The sequence below is a fragment of the Myotis myotis genome, unplaced genomic scaffold (genome assembly GCF_014108235.1).
Source record: "Myotis myotis isolate mMyoMyo1 unplaced genomic scaffold, mMyoMyo1.p scaffold_m19_p_14, whole genome shotgun sequence".
Lineage (NCBI taxonomy): Eukaryota > Metazoa > Chordata > Mammalia > Chiroptera > Vespertilionidae > Myotis > Myotis myotis.
The window spans coordinates 43258999-43278090 of NW_023416318.1; the positions used below are offsets into that span (position 1 = coordinate 43258999).

At 41.1% G+C, this 19092-nt stretch overlaps 2 protein-coding genes across 7 annotated transcripts in view; one reads left to right on the plus strand and one right to left on the minus strand.

Moving 5' to 3' along the window:
• Nucleotides 1–6287, minus strand: part of BABAM2 (BRISC and BRCA1 A complex member 2) — a 357703-nt gene extending 351416 nt beyond the window's left edge. The window contains exon 1 of one of the 2 annotated variants that reach the window (XM_036335009.1): nucleotides 6265–6287. The gene's annotated coding sequence lies outside the window, so the exon portion shown is untranslated. Of the gene's footprint in view, nucleotides 1–2989; nucleotides 3230–6264 lie in introns of those variants that run through there. The other variant, XM_036335008.1, reaches the window with a different exon arrangement.
• RBKS (ribokinase) overlaps nucleotides 3376–19092 on the plus strand; it is a 73951-nt gene continuing 58234 nt past the window's right edge. For 2 of the 5 annotated variants that reach the window (XM_036335012.1, XM_036335011.1), the window contains exon 1: nucleotides 3376–3564. In XM_036335012.1, the coding sequence (XP_036190905.1) occupies nucleotides 3476–3564 (89 nt within the window). In that variant the 5' untranslated portion in view covers nucleotides 3376–3475. The remainder of the gene's footprint in view (nucleotides 3565–19092) is intronic. The other 3 variants (XM_036335010.1, XM_036335015.1, XM_036335013.1) reach the window with 2 other exon arrangements.

The window sequence follows — 19092 nt, forward strand, 5'->3', positions numbered from 1 at the left end:
CTTAACAATTAAATCATGAAAACATATAACTGTCCAGATATTCAGCAACCCAAACTAACGTGGATCTAAAAGTCTTTGACTGTACTGTAAGGTGCTTAAGAAGTCCTTAAACTTGAAAATACAAAAGTAACACCAATAAATCATACCTAAACTACTTAGAAACCCATGGGGCTGGGGGAGGGAGTACATGAATTCCTTTTAATAGATCTCTAAGTGAAAGCCTCTACTTTCAGAGGTGAATAAGTCAACTTAAATGATCATTTTCTTTCTCAATCTGAAAGGATAATCCCACATCTAAAGCAATTAATTACCCGCAAGTTACAAGTAAATGATGTTTTGCTTCTAGTTTTCATATATTATACCATATGAGGACTTACGTGTTCCTGCTAAAATAAATGTTGAAAACTAGTACCTGTTTTAATAATTTCAGACAGTAACAAAGGTAAGAACTACAGTGATCTTTCAAAAGATAATAATACTGTGACCCTTCTGGGTGAGGACACTCAGAAGTATCTTGGGCATGTACCTTGGTTGCAGGCTCCTCCTCAGCCCGGGCCCTGGTCAGGGGGCGTGCAGGAGGCAACCAATCAATGTGTTTTGACATTTCTCTCTGTCTTTCCCTTTCTCTTCCACTCTCTCTAAAAATCAATGGAAAAATACCCTTGGGTGAGGATTTAAAAAAAAAAAAGAGCTTCCATATACATTATTGCAGTTGATCTTTATACCCCTGGGTAGTAAGGAATTCCCATTTTAAAGATGGCACAGATAACTTTTATAATGCCTTTGAAAAGTATACTAATCTATAGTATCATTTTGAAACCTATTTTTTTCTATTCTACAGTGTTTCCACTTTTTTTTTTCTAATCACTGATGTCACAGTTCTTGAAAGGATGATTACCTAAATCATATGCAAATACAAAAATACTTATCCAGGAAAAAAAACTGAAGGACCTCACCTACATTACAAAATTACTCTTCCTCTCCCTGGTCTGTGTTTCTTAGTGGTTAGAGCGTTGGCCTGAGAACTGAAGGGTTTCAGGAAGGATCTCGGGTTTGATTCTTGGTGGAGGGCATGTACCTGGGTTGCAGGTTCATCTCCAGCCCCTGGTGAGTGCATGCAGGAGGCAACCAATCGCTGTGTCTCTCTTACACTGATGCTTCTCTCTCCCCGACCCTCCCACCTCCTTTCCACTCTCTCTGAAAATCAATGGGGAAAAAATATCCTTGGGTGAGCATTAAAAAAAAAATTATCCTTGTTTTTCCATAATTTTAATTATGGGACATATCTACTGTAATTGTATCTCTCATTTCTATGAAAAATGAAAATAGAACATTCTGAACATCTATTCGGTATCAAGCACTGTCCTACCCACTTCAATCTGTAATCTCATTTACTTCCCCTGAACAATCCTGTCCTCTGTTTAATATTAGTTTCCACTTCATTAGTGGATAAGAAAACTAATACTCAACAAGACTAACTTGTTCAAAGTCCCCAACCTAGCAAGCAGAAGGATCAGAATTCAAATCCAGATCCCCCTCAAAGTCCACTATTCTCATTTTCCTCTCAAATAAACATAACTTCAATCACCAAAGAGAAAAGCATAGAAGTGAATTTTTTTAAGTATACATCTCTTAAAATGTGGACAAAATGGCATGAATTTAGATTCATGGTTGCTTTACAACTAGAAACAACTACTGTTTGCCTACTGCTGAAATTGGCCTGACTGACTGCACCAATCAAATGCTAGAGGGAGAAGAGATAAACCAAATAACTTATATGCATAGCCCATGCACAGGGGCAATAGGGTAGTGAAGACCTGAGAGGGAGGATGGGGGGGGGGGGGGAGATATCCGTAATAATTTCAATAAAAATACATTTAAAAATGCTAAAGGGAATAAACCTACTCCAGAAACCAAACTATACTTAAGGGTGACAACAACCCATTCCATTTCAGCAACTGTCATGACCTTAGAATGACACCTGAAGGAATGAATTTGTCTTTGTTTCCAGAACAGCCAAAATACTATTTTCTGACAGTTCAAGGTTTCATGCAGTGTTAAAATCTGTTTCAAGCGTGAGGTGCTGTGACTGCTCTAAAGGAGAGGGGAAACTACTCCAAAATCAGAGGTCACAGAATGATGGGTCTTTTGGTGTGGTCCTGTTGAGCCAGGGGCATGGCTGCGGGGATCACCCCCCCACACACCCCTCCCTCTACCCCCCAACCCACCCCCAACCCCACCCCCAACCCCCAACCCCAGCAGCTTTTACACATCTCAGCATTGTAACAGATCGCAGGCAGGCAAAACTTCACGGTGGCCAGCCTCCCCTGAATGCTAGTTAGGCCATTTGTATTTCCTGATTTTGACATATTACAGAAGGAAAATGCAGCAATACAGTTTTTACAGGTGTCTGCTGCCTCAGACTGAGGTCACATCAGGTCCTTTGATCGGCCACCTGGGGAATACAAAGACTTCTAAAGCGTTGTCCAGTTTCTTGCCATTAAGATGGGATGACAAACACGGAAACATGTGCCCTGCTGACGTCACGGAACGGAAAGGGGTAGCGTCCAGCTGCGTCACGTCAACGTCATGGGCGCACGAGGCAAGTTACACGGGGGGGAGTCATTTCTCCGAGGGACAGCACTCAAGAAAAACAAGCCGGCTACGACCCACAGAATGATCACCCCAATTTAGGAGCCATTTAAGAGGGGCACTCTCCCTTCTCCCAAATTGTATGACCCCCTCATCACGCGGGAAAGAGGGAGAAGTCAGGTTAATCGGGGACCAGGGGCAGTATAGACGAGGAGAAAGAGTAACGCCTGGCCTGGAGGATGCCGTTCTTGAGGGGACCGGCGTGACGGGGACGAGCAGGGCATCTCTGGAGCCGGGCCTTCTCTACAGGAAGGGGAGGCGAGCTCTGGGCACGGCCCTTGGCACCACCTGTGCGACTCGGGGTCCAACCTCCCCACACCAGCCCCAGTCTAGGTACCTGGAACTTAGTCCGTTCGGTAACCGGCGACTACGTGGGGTACAGGTTACCCGAGCGCGCCCCCGACCGACGCACCGCGCTGCGCGCGCACCGCGGGCCTCTGCGTGCTCGTGCCCGGATGTCCGCCCCGCCCCCTCTGCGGCCCCGCCGGGCGGCGTGCGCGCCGGACGCCCCTAGCCGGGCTCTCGGAGAGGCGTCCCCGCGGTGCCTGAAAGTTCCCTGTTCGGTGCTTTCCCCGCTGCGGCGAGCGGCGCGGGGCCGGGGACTATCAGCCGGGCCTGAGGCGGGAGGCGGGGCCGGGAGACAATTCCTGGAAGCACTGGGGGCAGCGGGTGGGCGGGGCGACTTCGGGCATTCAGGTGGGCGACCCGCCTCGGCCTCCGGAAGGCCCGGGGAGTTAGGGAGGGTCAGCGCGGCGTCTCTGGCAACGGGGTCGGGCAAAGGGTAAAGGGCAGCTTCCTGGTTGGAGAGCACCTCGCTGGGGCCATGGCCGCGCGGGGGGAACCCGGGCGGCAGAGGCAGGAGGCGGTGGCGGCCGTGGTGGTGGTGGGCTCCTGCATGACCGACCTGGTCAGGTTTGTCCGGGGCCAGTACGCGGAGTCCGGCTGGCGGGGCGGGGGGCGTGTGCACTTCCCTGCGGAGGCGCGGGGGCCGTGCAGGTGAGCTGTGCTGGCTTTTGGTGTGAGCTGCGGGTTCCCCCAGCCCGCAGGGTGCCTGATGGGCTGCAGGCGGTAGGGTTAGTGTGTCAGGCGAGGGGCCATTGTGGCCAGGGCGTCGTGAACGCGCTAATGGTCCTGGAAGCGCCTCCAAAGCCCTCCTCCTGGTTTCCTGGCCAGGCTGCTGAGCCTCCCCACCCCCCACCCCCCACCCCCCACCCCTGCCAGCAGCCGAGTGAGTTTGGCCAAGTCATTTTACCCCCAAGAACGTGATGCGCCTCCCTGAGCTGTTGGGAGGACTAAAGGAAGTAAAGGGTTTTGCCCGGAACCCCATCCAAGCTGGGTATTCTTGTCTGAGCGTCTGCAAAATGAGTGGAGCCAGAGGTCAAAAAGGCGCAGTCACCTTTAGCCATATTGATTGTTGGCATCCCTGCAGCATTACATATTTACAACTTATTTTACAGTATCTAGTAACCATGGGTGGCAACGCGAGTGTGCGTCAAATAAAACCCGGTAAACAATATTTAATCCATTTTTTAAAATATTTGTTTGTTTTAAATATATTTTTATCGATTTCAGAGGAAGGGGGGCGGGGGGAGAGAGAGAGAGAGATGGAAACATCAAAGATGAGAGACAATCGGCTGCCTCCTGCACACCCACACTGAGTATGGAGCCCTCAACCCAGCCATGTGCCTTGACTGGGAACCCATCAATGACCTACTGGTTCATAGGTCGATGCTCAACCACGGAGTCACACCGGCAGGGCTACATCCATTTTTTCAAGTGATCAAATCATGGCCCTAAGCTGGTTTGGCTCAGTGGACAGAGCCTCGGCCTCCTTTGGGTCGAGGGCACATGCCCGCGTTCAGGGCTCCATCCCCAGTGGGAGGCAGCCAATCAATGATTCTCTCATCACTTATGTTTCTATCTCTCTCTCTCTCCCCTCTCCCTTCCACTCTGAAATCAATAAAATATATATATATTTTTAAAGTGATCAAATCATGAAAGAGTGGTTGATGAGATTAGATAGGGAGAGCCTTTCAATTTATCTTTTTTTTATGAAAATGGCTTTTTTTATTATAGAAGTAGTATTCATTGTTTAAAAAAAAAAAGTAAAAGGGTCAGGTATTCCAAGAAAATCGTACCACCCAGATTGCTTCAGTTTAATATTTGGTGAATAGCTTTTCAGATATAATGCCATTTTTATATTATAAAAATAAAAAATGATCAGGCATTACTACAGTAAGACCTCATCTGTCCTGCAACCTTGCTTTTCCAAAAGATAGCAGAGAACCTAGAAATAAATAAAAAGACCTTGGGATAATCAAAACAAGTCACCAAATCCCAGCACCAAGCCACCTTTGTTGTTGTTGTTTTTAACCTGGAAAATAGTTCCAAGGTTTTCACATAACCAGTTTAATCTTATATAGCTTAAAATGTTTATAAGCTCTAATTTCCAGGCCAAAATTAGAAAAAAATGGAGAGTAAAGGGGAGAGACTGCTAGGGGTAGATAATAGCGATTGCCCGAAACCTGAAAGTGAATGGGAGAGTGTAACAGCCAACAAGAGAATTTTAAATGCCAGTAGCCTTTGTTTTCCCACAAATATTTGAGCCACCTTGTCAGACACTGTGCCAACATAGATGTCCTTCCTTTGGTGACAGCGCATAACATTCAGCCTAGTTGTGAAGAGGCCTACACATCTTTTTGTAGAGCAAGAGTCAGCAAACCTTTCTGTAAAGAGCCATATAGTAAGTATATAAGGTCTATTCTTAAAAAACAAACAAACAAAAAAACTCAAAATGTAAAAACTATTCCTATCCCCCAGGTCTTGTAAAAACAGCCTTCAGGCCATAGTTTGCTGACTGTTCTCTAGAGCATCACTGTCTTACAGCCCACTCTAGTATGATGTTAGTCATATGACTCTTTTCAAGAGAAGACAATATGGTACCCGTTAAATTTTATATAAAAGTAGGGCATGTGTTTTTTAGAAGCCGTCCCATCAAATATATTGAAAGCTTGTTACGTAAAGAAATAAATCTTCAATAAACCTTCAGACATCTAAAGTAATAGATTACTTAGAAAATCCATCTGGTGAAATTTTTACCATAGGTGAAGTTGCAGAAGAGTAAGAAAGCTAAACAAGTTTCCCAAGTAACCTACCTAAAAGTGTCAGGGTTAAAATTCAGAGCCACTTTCTTGTTACACTACATAGGGGCTTTCTGTGAAGCTTGACCCTCAGACATTAAAGATAAATTACAGTACTTTCTAAAGTGAATACTCTTAACGTTGGGGATTTATAATTCTCAGGTCTAAAGATAGAAATAAAATAAGGAATAGTACTGAAGATACTAAGTTTAACTGTACACCCATGCCTATATTGTAGAATCACTAGAAATAAAACTACTTCAGCAGCTAAGCCCTCTTGGATGGCATCCAAGTCCAACTCACTTTATACATTACATTACTGTGTGCCAGACACAGCTAATTCCATCAGTGAGCTACTTTTAATTCATTTCTAATTTTAGTCCTCTATGAAGAGTAAGTCCTGCAGTAATAATTTTTTAAAAATCATTAGCTCATCTAACATGGCCAATAGTGAATATTATTTAATACCTACCTGTATTTATCATTCTTCTCTTCCTTCTTGAACACTCTTCTCTGAAGTTCCACATTGCTAACTCAAGCCTCTTCTTGTGGAAAATTAAGTCCGTTCTTCCAAAGACAGATTACCATGAAAAACCAATAACACATGACTTTTTTAGGCATGAGGCTCACAGGTCTTGGCTAATCATGCTTTCACTAATAATCTTTATTTCTTATGACATGTATCACACATTTTTTCAATTATTCATTCAACAGATATTTTACACTATGTGCCAAGCACTTTCCTAGCTGCAGAGGACACAACAATGAAAAACACAGCCAGAAACCCCTGCCTCGTGGAGCTTACATCCTAGTGGGAGAGACAGGATCAGTGGAAATAAGTAAAATGCGTAGAATGTAGATAAATGCTGAGGAGGAAAATAAAGCACAAAGGCAGGGCGGAAGTACTAATTTCAGATCATTGGCCAAAAGCCTCGCGGCGAAGCTGATTTTGAGTAAAGACCTAAAGGAGGAAAGGAAGCAAACCATACAGATACCTGGGGCTTCCCATTGGCAAAGACCCGGAGGCGGGATCATGCCTCTTATGATCAGTGAACAAGGAGCTCCGTGTAGCTTAAGAGAAAGTGGATGATTAAAAGACATTGGCTCGTATCCTGAATGAAATGAAAACCCATTGGCAAATCTGAGCAGAGGAGTGACATAATGTGACTTATATTTTAATATAATCACCTGGGAGCTATGTGAGAATGGACAGGAGGAAGGCAAGGGCAGAAGCAGGGAGGCCAGTTCAGGGCCGTTCACAACAATCTAGGCAAGAAATGATGGTAGCTTGAACGCAGTGCAAGTGGAGATAAATGAGCATCTTTTGATTGTATTTTTTTTTAAAAAAATATATATTTTATTGATTTTTTACAGAGAGGAAGGGAGAGAGATAGACAGTCAGAAACATCGATGAGAGAGAAACATCGATCAGCTGCCTCCTGCACATCTCCTACTGGGGATGTGCCCGCAACCCAGGTACATGCCCTTGACCGGAATCAAACCTGGGACCTTTCAGTCCGCAGGCCGACGCTCTATCCACTGAGCCAAACCAGTTTCGGCTTTTGATTGTATTTTGAATGTAGAGCTGACAGGTTTTGCGGAGGAGTACATAGGTCAAGGTCCGTGGCCAAGTTCTATGGCCTCTGCCAGCAGAAAGGGAAGTACCTTTGCTGAGATACAGAAGACGGTGAGCAGAGCAAGTTGGGCAGGGAGAAGGCAATATCAGGCGCTTAGGAGGGACATCTGAGATTTGAGATGTCTATTGGACATCCAACTGAAGACCGCTAGCTATAGGAGTTCAGATTTTAGAAGAGAGGCCCAGCTGGAGATGTAAATTTGAGAGTTGTCAGTGTATATAGATGGTATTTAAAGCCATAAGCAGGATGAGATCACCAAGGGTCTGAGTTTCTAGGGCACTCTAACCTTCAGAGGATACATTTTTTATACAATTTATCTCCTGTCTCCAGGTCTCTACCACTAAAACTTGCTTTGAGACAAGTCTAATAGAAACCCATGTTTACATTTCCATGGCAATAGACTATGATGTCAGCTAAAACCCTATGTTACATGTTCCAATTAAAAGTGATGGCTTGGGAGATAAGGCTCATGTTCAGCCAAGCATCCACATTTAATCCCTGGCAACTCAGGAAATGATTGCTCAGTTCTCAAGAGATTTTAATTGGATAGTGGAATAAGTGAATCAAGAAGCTTTTAGATCCAAAGTTGGATGAAACATTGGACCTGCATTACTAACAAATTTAAAAAAAAACAGAAAAGAAAAAAAAATCAGCTAAAATGTTACATAGACTGTGTAACATGTACATAGAACGTGTTTGACATGTTACAGTGACCCTCTAACCTGCATTGCACCAGAAGCCCCTTGACTTGTGATATCTAGAACATCAAAATCTTTTGCAGTCACAATTTCAGAGAAGCAAAAGCCAAAGGAATATTGGTCCAAAAAGTATTATGCTTTCCCAACATTAGAGGAATATAATATCCTATCTTATTCTTTCTGCCCCTTAAATTGTCTTGCAAGTTGCTTAGCAGTTACCAATCAACATTTACATTAGTATTTTGTTAAACATGTTTCTGTTAACTGAATTCCCCTAACATCAGAAGAAATCACTTATGGGAAACTTGCTAATTTGGAGCCCTTCCAAGAAAATATGTTAAAAAGTAAATTACATATGACCAAGAGCCACATACTGTGTGGTCCCTTTATAAACCATTCCTTTGCCAGCTCTTTTTGCCATAGTGTCTATATTCTTGGGAGAGCACGGGAAGGAGGGCTTTGTGATGGAAGTTGCTCCGGTATTTTGATTACTTGTACATAATGAAATACCGGCACTGCACTACGTTCTAGGATACCGCAATTAGTAAAACATGGTCATTGTTCTTGAGGAACTTACAGTCCAAGGAAGAGGCCCATAGAAAAATAGATCATTGTAGTACGATGTTGTAAATACTTGCAGGTCCTGTGGGAACACAGGAAAAAGTTCCTGGGTGAAATGCCTCCCGAGTCAAGTCTTGACAAATAAGCAGGTGCTAGCCCAACAAAAAAAGAGCAGGGAGTCACAGATGTGGGTGTGCATGGGGTGTGCCAGGGACAGCAACCGCTGGGTCTGTAGCACATCAGATGTAAGGTGTTGACGAAGGCCCTTATTGCCCAGGCTAAGGTGCTTGGGTTTTATTCTGCAGACCCTGGGAGCCAGGGATAAGCTCCAAGTACAGGAATGATGTGGTCAGGTTTGTATTTCACATAGCTCACTCAGTGCCAAGGGCAGATTTAAAAGGTGGCAATGTTTTGAAGGTATCAAAGGCATTCTTCTTGAAGACTGGGAGACTTATTTAAAAGGTAAAGCAATAGTCTTCACAACAGATGATGAAGGCCTGAACTAGGACAGTAGTGATGGGGATAAAGAAGTGGGAAAAAGTTAAAAGAAATATTTAGGGGATAAAATAGTTGAAAACATCTGTTAAGTAAAATCTGTTAGGTAAAACGCATGAATCAAGCATTCGTTTTCTGGTCCTTTCTGAGCAAGCCCTGATGCTGACAGTTAGCTTTCCCAGATTGACAAGATCTAGAAAGTGGAGTTCTTGGAAAGAGTCTCATCTTATGGAACAAAAGAATTCTATGCTTCATGCTTGTTTGGGGAAGACCACTGTATTGTAATTTAGTTTTCACTATTCCTCTTTATATTAAATTTATTGGGGTGACATTGGTTAATAGGATCATATAGGAGTCAAGTGTACATTACTATGATACATGATCTGTATATTGCATTGCTTACCCACCACTCAAAGTCAGTCATTTTCCATCACCATATATTTGGCACCTTTTACCCTCTACCACTCCTCCAACCCCTTCCCTGTAGAAACCACCAAACTGTTGCCTATGTCTCTGAGTTTCAGTTTTCTAAATATTGTTAAGTGAAATAAGTCAGAAAAAGCAAAGGATCATATGATTTCACTCATGTGGGGTATAAAACAAACTCAGTTTTTACTACTTCTTAAATAACATTATTATGTCCTCTTTGATCCATCAGTTATTTAGAAACATTTTAAAAATCTCTTTACTCTAGAGGCCCGGTGCATGAAATTCCTACACGGTTAGGGTCCCTAGGCCTGGCCAGTGATCAGGGTCGATAGGGGCCTTCAGGCTGCCAACCAGGGCCTTCCTTCAACCGGGAGACCAGAGTTCCACGCCGCTCCCTTGTGGTCAGCGCACGTCATAGCGAGCAATCAAACTCTGGTCTCCCGGTTGAACACCTGAGGAGACACTTTGCACATTAGCCTTTCATATAAAGAGATATGGAACTTTTTAATTTATCTTTATTATTAACTTCTAACTTAACCTGTTAAGGCCAGAAAATATTTTCTAAAGAGACTATTCTTTGAAATTTGAAGAGATTTTATAGCCTGGTACCTGGTTGATTTTTGTAAATGTTCAATGTATACATTAGGAAAATTATGATTTAATAGGTGTTAGCCATGGTGTTTTATATGTGTTCTATGGCCAGCCTGACCTTTTCTCTGATTGATCTATCAATCACTTAAGGAATTATGTTAAAATTACCAACCATGATGGTAAGTGTTTGTCAATTTCTCATAGTGTGTGTGTGTGTGTGTGTGTATTATACATACATATATATACTATTTTATTGGTTGCATTAGAATTAGAACCTTTTGCTGCTCAATTTAATCTTTTAGTTAAAGTTTACCTCCTCTTTATCTTTTTGTACTCTAAGCTTTTACTTTGGATGACTTTGGTAAAGCTATCCAGTTTTATTTTAGTTGCTATTTGCCATATTTTACCTTTTCCCATATTTTAAACTTTCTCAGTTCTTATGTTTGAGATGAATGTCTTTACAAAGAGCACATAGCTGGATTTAGTCTTTCTGTTGGCTCGTTCTGTTATATTTCTTTTTTATGACTTTATTTTTTGTGTGTTTTACCTGGAGAATATAATCCATTCACATTTAATGTGAGTTCTGATGTATTTTGAATTATTTCAAACATGTTATTTTATAATAAACTACTCTTTGGAATAGTTTATCAAGCTCATTAAGGTTGTAGAGCACAAGGAAGTCATGATGCTTTTTGTGTATTACCATAAAATATTAAGCTTAAGTTAACTATATTCATATTTCACATGAAATTACATTTTCTCTTCTATTAAATTATAATTTACACAGAGTAGTGAGCCCAAGGGTTGAAGAAGAAAAGTTAAATTTGAGAACATTCTGTTCATCAACCTAATTCCTTCTGAACTCTAGGGAAAGGAGCACCTTATTTGGTCTTCCATCTTCGCATCTTGGTTCAGCTTGCACAACTCCAGTATTCTTCAGAAGCATAGCTACCAGAAATTACACAAGAAATTACAAAAACATGAAATATAGATGGGTCCAAGGAGCTTTAAGGACATTTGTGAATAATATATTTTAATGGGTTTTGGAGTCAGACCAACCTTGGTTTGAAACCTGGCTCTGCCATCTTCTACTGGGTGAACTTGGGTATGTTTTTTAATCTAATTTTCATTCTCCTTATCTGTAAAATGGAGATCAAAATAAGAACAATTTTTTCATGGGATGATTGTAAGGATTAAGTGATTTTGTGGTCATAAAGTGCTTAGTGCAGTATTTATCTTGATAACCACTCAAGAAATGGTATCTGGCACAATTAATGTATTATATATTTTAATAAATGTTTATTGGGCACATGATGTGAATAGGCACAGTCTTAGGCCATAGTGATACAGAAACGAATGTGATACAGCTATGAGAAGAACATGCATAGATTGCTGGAATGCAGAGGCAAGGCAACCACCCACACTGTTACATTCAGACTCCCAGAGGAGTAACATCTGAGTTGAATTTTAAAGGATGCATATGGATAAGATCAGCACAGAAACAGGGAAAGAACTTTCCAGGCATAGGGAATCGGCTATGAAAAGAGGTTTGAAATACTAATAAGATTTTAAAGAATGAGCACTAATCTATTATGACATTTAGTGGACGCTGCCACTCTCTCCCTTGTAACATCACTTAGTATCACAGCCAAAGAAGCAGAGGAATGGAATGAATTATATAGGTCATTTTTAATACAGAGTTTGCTCATATTAATAATGATAAATATTTATCTGTTATATCTACTGGCTGTCCAACATTATAGTCAAAATTGAGAGGAAAAAAATCCAAAATATATAAAGAATTAATACAACTCAATAGCAAAAAAAAAAAATGCAAACAATCTGATTTAAAAATGGGCAGACAATCTGAAGAGACATTTTTCCAAAGAAGACATACAGATGGCCAAAAGGTACATGAAAAGATGCCAACATCAATAATCATCGGGGGAATGTAAATCAAAACCACAATGTGGTATTATGCCAGACCTGTTAGAATGATTATCAGAAAGACAAAATATAGTATGTATTGGTGAGGATGTGGAGAAAAGGGACCCTGTGCACTGTTGGTGGGAATGTAAATTGGTGCAGCCACTGTGGAAAACAATATGGAGGTTCCTCAAAAAATTAAAAGTAGAACTACCGTATTTCCAGCAATTCCTCTCTGGGTATTTATCCAAAGAAAACAAAAACACTAACTGAAAAGATACCTTCACCCTTATGTTCATTGAAACATTACTTACAATAACCAAGATATGAAAACAACCTAAGCATCCATGAATGGGTGGATGGGTGGATGGACAGATAGATGGATAAGGAAAATGCGATGCACACACACAAAGGAGTATTATTATAAAAAGGAAATCTTGCCATTTGCAATAACATGGTGGACTTTGAGGGCATTATGATAAGTGAAATACGTCAGACAGAGAAAGACTAATAACATGATCTCACTTATATGGGAATCTAAACAAAACAAGGTCATTGACATAGAGAACAGATTGGTGGTTGCCAGAGACAGGTGGTGGGAAGGTGGGCAAAATAGGTAAGAGGGGGTCAAAAGGTACTACTTTATAACTTCCAGTAAGTGTCATGGGATGTAATGTACTGTACTGCAAGGTGACTAGAGTTAGTAATACTGTATTGCATATTTGAAAGTTGCTAAGAAGGTAGATCATTTTAAAAAGTTGAGAGAAAGCTGATTGTCAAAGCCAAGTAGCATAGTATGGTTTAAAAGACCATAGCAATGGAATCTATTAGACCTGAATTAAAATTAGACAACCTAACAGATACGTGCATTTTGATAAACCATTACTATTTTGAATTCTCACTTTCTCCCTAAAACAGAGATGATAAGACTTACGCTAACACATCTTACAAATGTTTTGTGAAGCTCAAATATAATATAATCAGTTCTTGATATTCACGATGATGGGAATGCAAAAGAAGCATAAACACCAAAACCCAAAAATAGTAGATAAATTAAAATTTGTATTAATTGGTTCCAGGAAACATTTTTGTATGCTGATTTATCCTTCTAATTTTATTTTACTTAGGATAAAATTAATTCCATTTGTATTTCTTTACCCTGTACCAACAGATGGCAGGAAGAAGTAGCCTAGATAATTACAGCATGGTGACAGAAGTCATTTTGGAATTTAAAAATTACTAAAATTAATTGGCAAAACAGAAAATAAAATATCAATTTTGTAGTTGTCGCTTCATACTTTGCTTGTCTTCAATGAATTAAAAGGTTGTTTTCATCAGAACTTCAATAAATGCTTTAGTCTCACCAATCCCCTTTCTGCTCTATTTTTCTGCATCCTGATTTTTCCACATACCTTATATGCCATCCTGTAGTTGTCCAGTCCTCACTCCCTGAACTCCCATATACACACATATATTTCTCCTACCCTCTCCTTTTGTAGCTTCTGGTTCCAAAATTAGCTCCTCTGTACCTTCCTTCCAAGTTTCTATTTTTTCTTGGGACTTTTCTCAGCTGGGAGTAAATTTTTTTTTTTTTCCAAAAAATTATATAAAGGTATATTTTCATTTTTAAATATATCTTTAATATTTTGACCTATAAGCCTCTCCTGATGCCTTCTGTACTCAATCCTTTATCCCACATATTAAGAATGAAGAAAGATGTGGACACTTATTGTCCCCATTATTCTGACCATATTCATGTTTAATAACTGGTTTACTTTTCTCCTTGGGCTATAGTTGCCCTGCCTCACCTCACCATATGACTTATGTACATTGGCATCTATCATCCCAACTATCTATATGAGTGTCTTTTGAAGTATAGACCATTCATTCAAACAATATTTAATTCTTAACCATGTTGGAGTAACTAGTACCAGACCTACCTTCCCACCATAAACAACTAGAAAATGGGACATATATGAAACAAAATATATGAAGCAGCCATTTCATCTATTGAACAACTCATATGTTATCCAGAAGAGAAAGAAAACAATTAAGATGGTTCCAGGAGGCTCATAATTGGCCCTTCCTCAATTATTCCCCATTATTGAGGAAGAACTCAAGGAAATCATGGCAGTATCCGTGAGTTGAGGAAACTAAGTTTATAGCTTAGGGAGACTCAGGTGGCTAGAATTTATGGGAACGTGTGCTGGAGAGGAAGGAGCTAATCAGGGAAAGGTCCAGAAGTCTGCAAAGGAGTCCCCTTAAGTCTGTTACTAAATACTAAATGGAATACATAGGGAGAGACTCCACAAAGCTGGGCAGCTACTGGAGAGTTCTAAGCTGAACATTTCCCAGAAATCATACAGGAATGGGAGGTGCTGAGTTCTAACTAGCCAGAGAGCCTTCCGTAAAAATCCCAGAATATCCACAACTTAATAGAAGGGTGAACTGCCCTAAAGGCTACCCTAAACTCACCTTAACAAATCTCAAAACTATCCTCAGAAGAATCAGACAGATCTTCAAATTACTTAACTGCCTGGAAAAAAAAAAAAAGTCCTACCTTTTGGAAAAACACAAATTAAGATATTCAATGATGTAATAGTTGCAATATTCAGCATCCAATAAAAAAAAAAGCATTAGTCATGCAAAAAAAATCAGGAAAATGTGGTCCATAACCATAATTTACAAACCTCAGAAGTCAGAGGCCTGGAGAGATTTAGAGATTTCTCCCCTGGACACATTTATTTACATTCTAGAGGTTGTAAACCTAGAGACCTGCCCCACCTCCTGAGAAGATTTCATTATATTACAAAGCAAACCTCTTCACCCTCCCTCCCTCCTCCCCCTGCCCCTTCCCAGTGGAAAGGAGGAGCAGCAGCTGTGTCAGCTGTCCTATATAAACTCCAAAAATTCATTATTTTGAGGTTTCTCTCATCGTGTTACCCTGTTGGGATTGGGACAGAGAAGTAATTAATGCAATTATGAATAAAAGGTTGTCTCTGATCCAGAAACCTAGTGTTTCTTGCCATAATGAATGAATACATACTTAACAGAAATTAAAATAGGAACCCGGAGGTCACAGTTCTAGTCAGGTCAGGGCACATGCCCAGGTTGCAGGCTCAATCCCCAGTGGAGGGCATACAGGAGGCAGCCAATCAATGATTCTCTCATCATTAATGTTTCTCTCTCTCCCCACCCTCCCTCCCCTTCCTCTCTGGAATCAATTTTTAAAACGTTGAAAAGGATAAAATAGAAAGGAGGTATCGCCTATATGGTAGCTGGGAAGGCCTCTCTGAGGAGGTAACATTTGAGCCGAGATGTGAATGAAAGTAAGCCATAGAAGACCATACCCTGGGAGAAGACCATACATAACATACTCATCTTGTTGGCTCTCCTAAGTGCCTAGCCCAGTTATTCACACAGAAGCAGAATTGAGATAAATAAATAAGGGTCAAGTGGCATTCTGAAAGGCTGGCCACTTCTGGCTAGAGGATTGTTTTTCTATTCTATAAATTCAAGAGTAGCTACATCTTCAGGCAAATTACTTTTTAGCCATAGACTTGTTAGCTAGGAAAAGATCGGCTAGAAATCAAACTTCAGTTAACAACTGTTTTAAGCATAATTCATGTTTTACTTCCTTGAATAAATCATATATATGTCCGCAAATTTAGGGTTAGGAAGCACGGCATGAAGTTTCAGTTGGGCGGCTAAGTTCTTTTTACAGAGGTGGAAAGAGATACTAACTTGGTTTGGAAAGTACTCTCCTCCTTGTAAATGTGGCATACACAAAGACTGAGAAGAGCAGGTAGGGCTGGAGAGCACAGGCAGGAGGAATAATAAGTGAGCGCAATGAATTTTAATTGGGTCATAACTAATAGTACGATCCTTATGCTAGTTGTACAGTGTGTCAGAAGCTTGTAGCCAGAAGAAGAAAGGATGGAATGCAAAAGGCAGCATAGCCCCGGACTCTGGGCCGAACCAGTTATTAGTGTGACCTTTTTGGTCGAAACCCTTCTCATCTCTATTTCACCAGGTCATTCCTTTCTCTGCTATGAATCATCTCGGAGAATCTGTAACAAGCACATCATTGTCAAGAAGTTAAAAGCAATGATAAGTTGTTCTGTTAACACCTGTCAGTGAAATAACTCAGAGCACAAAACCCGGGCAATTGAAGGAGTTGACAAGTATTATTAAACCTGTTTTGCAAGAGAAGAAGCTGGTTCAAAGAGGGAAAAGCTGTCAAAGGCAATACAGTCAGTAAGAAGCTCAGGCCTCCTGCCTTCAACAACCAGGCTGACCCCGCGGCCTCTTGTGGCCCAGGAAACCGGAGGGCCATCCATGAACAATTACCCAACTTTAAAATGCCGTGACCTTTTTAAAGCTACGAATAGGTCTTAAAATTCAAGCATAATCCTTATGACTGGTTTTCTCTGTTTGGGTTTTCTCCCTCATTCAGAAATTTATACTATGTTAAATTATTAAATGCTAGCAGTGCATTTCTCCCAGTACCGCTTCCTTTTTATTTCTTCTTTGTGCACGTCGCTTGTCTGTCTTTGGCACCTTGCTAAACCTCATGTTTGAATTGAGGTGAATCACAGTAATGCTTTCATCCTGGGGATGAGGCTTTGTGCCGTTCCTTCCTTGAACCTGAACTTAATTCCATGATTTCATTAAAGAAAAAAGATAGGAAAGCCTGATTTAAAGTAAATTAGGATTTATAATTCGGAAATGCTTCTGCCTTTTTCGTAACTAACTTTTTAGTTGCTCTCCACTCCACTCTATTTACTTCTACAAAAAATAAATAAACAAGGAATAAACGGTGTTAGTGTGGGTTCAACAGAAAGCAGAGCATAAGACAAACGCTTAAGCACAAATACTCTATTCAGGACTCGGACCCAGGGAGCAAGAGCCAGGGATGGACAGGGAAAGTGAAGCAGAGGAGTGGGAAGAGCCTTACAAAAATGCCTGACATGTTCAAGTTGGCTACCCCTATGCACAACTAGTTGCTCAATCCTGCAGGACGGCCTGAGGAACCAGAAACCCAGGACTGGACAGGGTGGCACTGTTAGGCTGCACCTGCAAGAAGCCAGCTGGATCCCAGGAAGAACCAGTGGCTGGAAGCAGATGCAGGCAGGACAGATGACTGAGGTAGTAAGAATTGGTCTCCCGTAACACACAACTCTATTCTCGTTGCTTCCACTTCCGCGCATGAGGATATAAAGGAAACATGAGCTCTTCTTGCTCCGCACCCCCACCCTTCTCATGGATACTTGTCATTAACATTTCATTGTCTATGCTTTTACATATCATCTGAGACCATATACGTGTATCTTTTTTCCTTTTAAAAATATGAATTGGGCCGAAACCGGTTTGGCTCAGTGGATAGAGCGTCGGCCTGCGGACTGAAGGTCCCAGGTTCGATTCCGGTCAAGGGCATGTACCTTGGTTGCGGGCACATCCCCAGTGGGAGATGTGTAGGAGGCAGCTGATCGATGTTTCTTTCTCATCGATGTTTCTGACTCTCTATCTCTCTCCCTTCCTCTCTGTAAAAAATCAATAAAATATATTTTAAAAAAAAAGAAAAAGAAAAAGAAAAAAAAAATATGAATTGGATCATACTAATCTTGTTCTGTGACCTGTTTTTTCAACTCCTGTGTTACTTGCATCATGGTTAGCTTTTTCCTCATCATCGGCAAGTTGATTATGCCCTATAGGAAGTAGACTGGAAAACACTGAGTTTGCATTTTGGAGTTAGTGCATTAGGGAAGGAATGATAGTATGAGTTCCAGTTAGAGTTCTTGCTTGTAGAAGAGGAACGCTGCTGATACTGGGCATGCAGTGGGCATGGTCTGGTAAAAACATGGAATTGTCATCCATGCCAGACAACTGGTCATCCCTGCCAATCTCCTCCTCCTTCCCATTCATCAGCACCTCCACAGCCTCAATTCAGAAGTAAGAATGGAGACTACACAAAGGAGACACAGAGAAGATATGTAGGAGAGGAAAGATAATTTTCTCTCCACCCTTCTGAGTTCTTTGACCGAGACCCATGTAATAGACCAACAAGAGAAAAACAGAAGTTTATTAACATGTGTCCCTCATTATACATGGGGGAAACCCAGGAAAAAATGAGTAACTCCCCAAGGTGACTTCAAATTCAGGATTAAGTAGCATTTTAATAGGGGAGGGGAGGGGGGATAGAGCTTTTAAGAAAGGTGAATGAACCTTTGGAAGAAATGGGAGGTACGACTGATAGGCAGAGAAGGGAAGTTCAGGGAAAGCTTCTCCCTGCATTTGCTGTTTCTCAAGTGCCTACAGCTCAGAATTATATACCAAAGTGGCATGTTTTGGGTGTGTCCTGAACTCCTACAGTCATATTTTGGGGTGGCATATTCTGCTACCCTTGAGAGATAAGGGGAGCCACAAAGATCTGTTCAATCAGCAAATATATTAACCCCATATAAGTGACAGGCACTAGAAATAAAGTGGGGAACAGACTGTCCTCAGGCAGAGAAAGTACAATTGGGAAAAGAAAGAGAAGAGTACGGCAAAGACGCAGAAGATAAAGAAAAAAGAATTCCCAAGGAGTGAGGAATGCCAGTAGTGGCCACACCGGTTCAGTGCTTGTGTTAATATACATTGTTTAAATCCCAGCCATCTGCTCCCACATCAAACACACACACACACTGTACCTGATTTCACTTCTCCCCCACATACATGCATATCCCAATAATAATGTGGTGATATGTTTTTTCATGGTTTCCCACAGTTGATCATAAATACACTTGATTCAAACCAGTGGCTTGTGACCCAGATCTAAGTATAAATATAGTGGAAGTCATACATTTCTTTAGTGACAGTCTTACTAATTAAATTATTTGGTCTGTTTTTTGCCACATTGGATAGTTTTTAAAGTTGTTAGGAATGTTGTTTATAGCAGCATCAATAAGCCAAGAATTCACA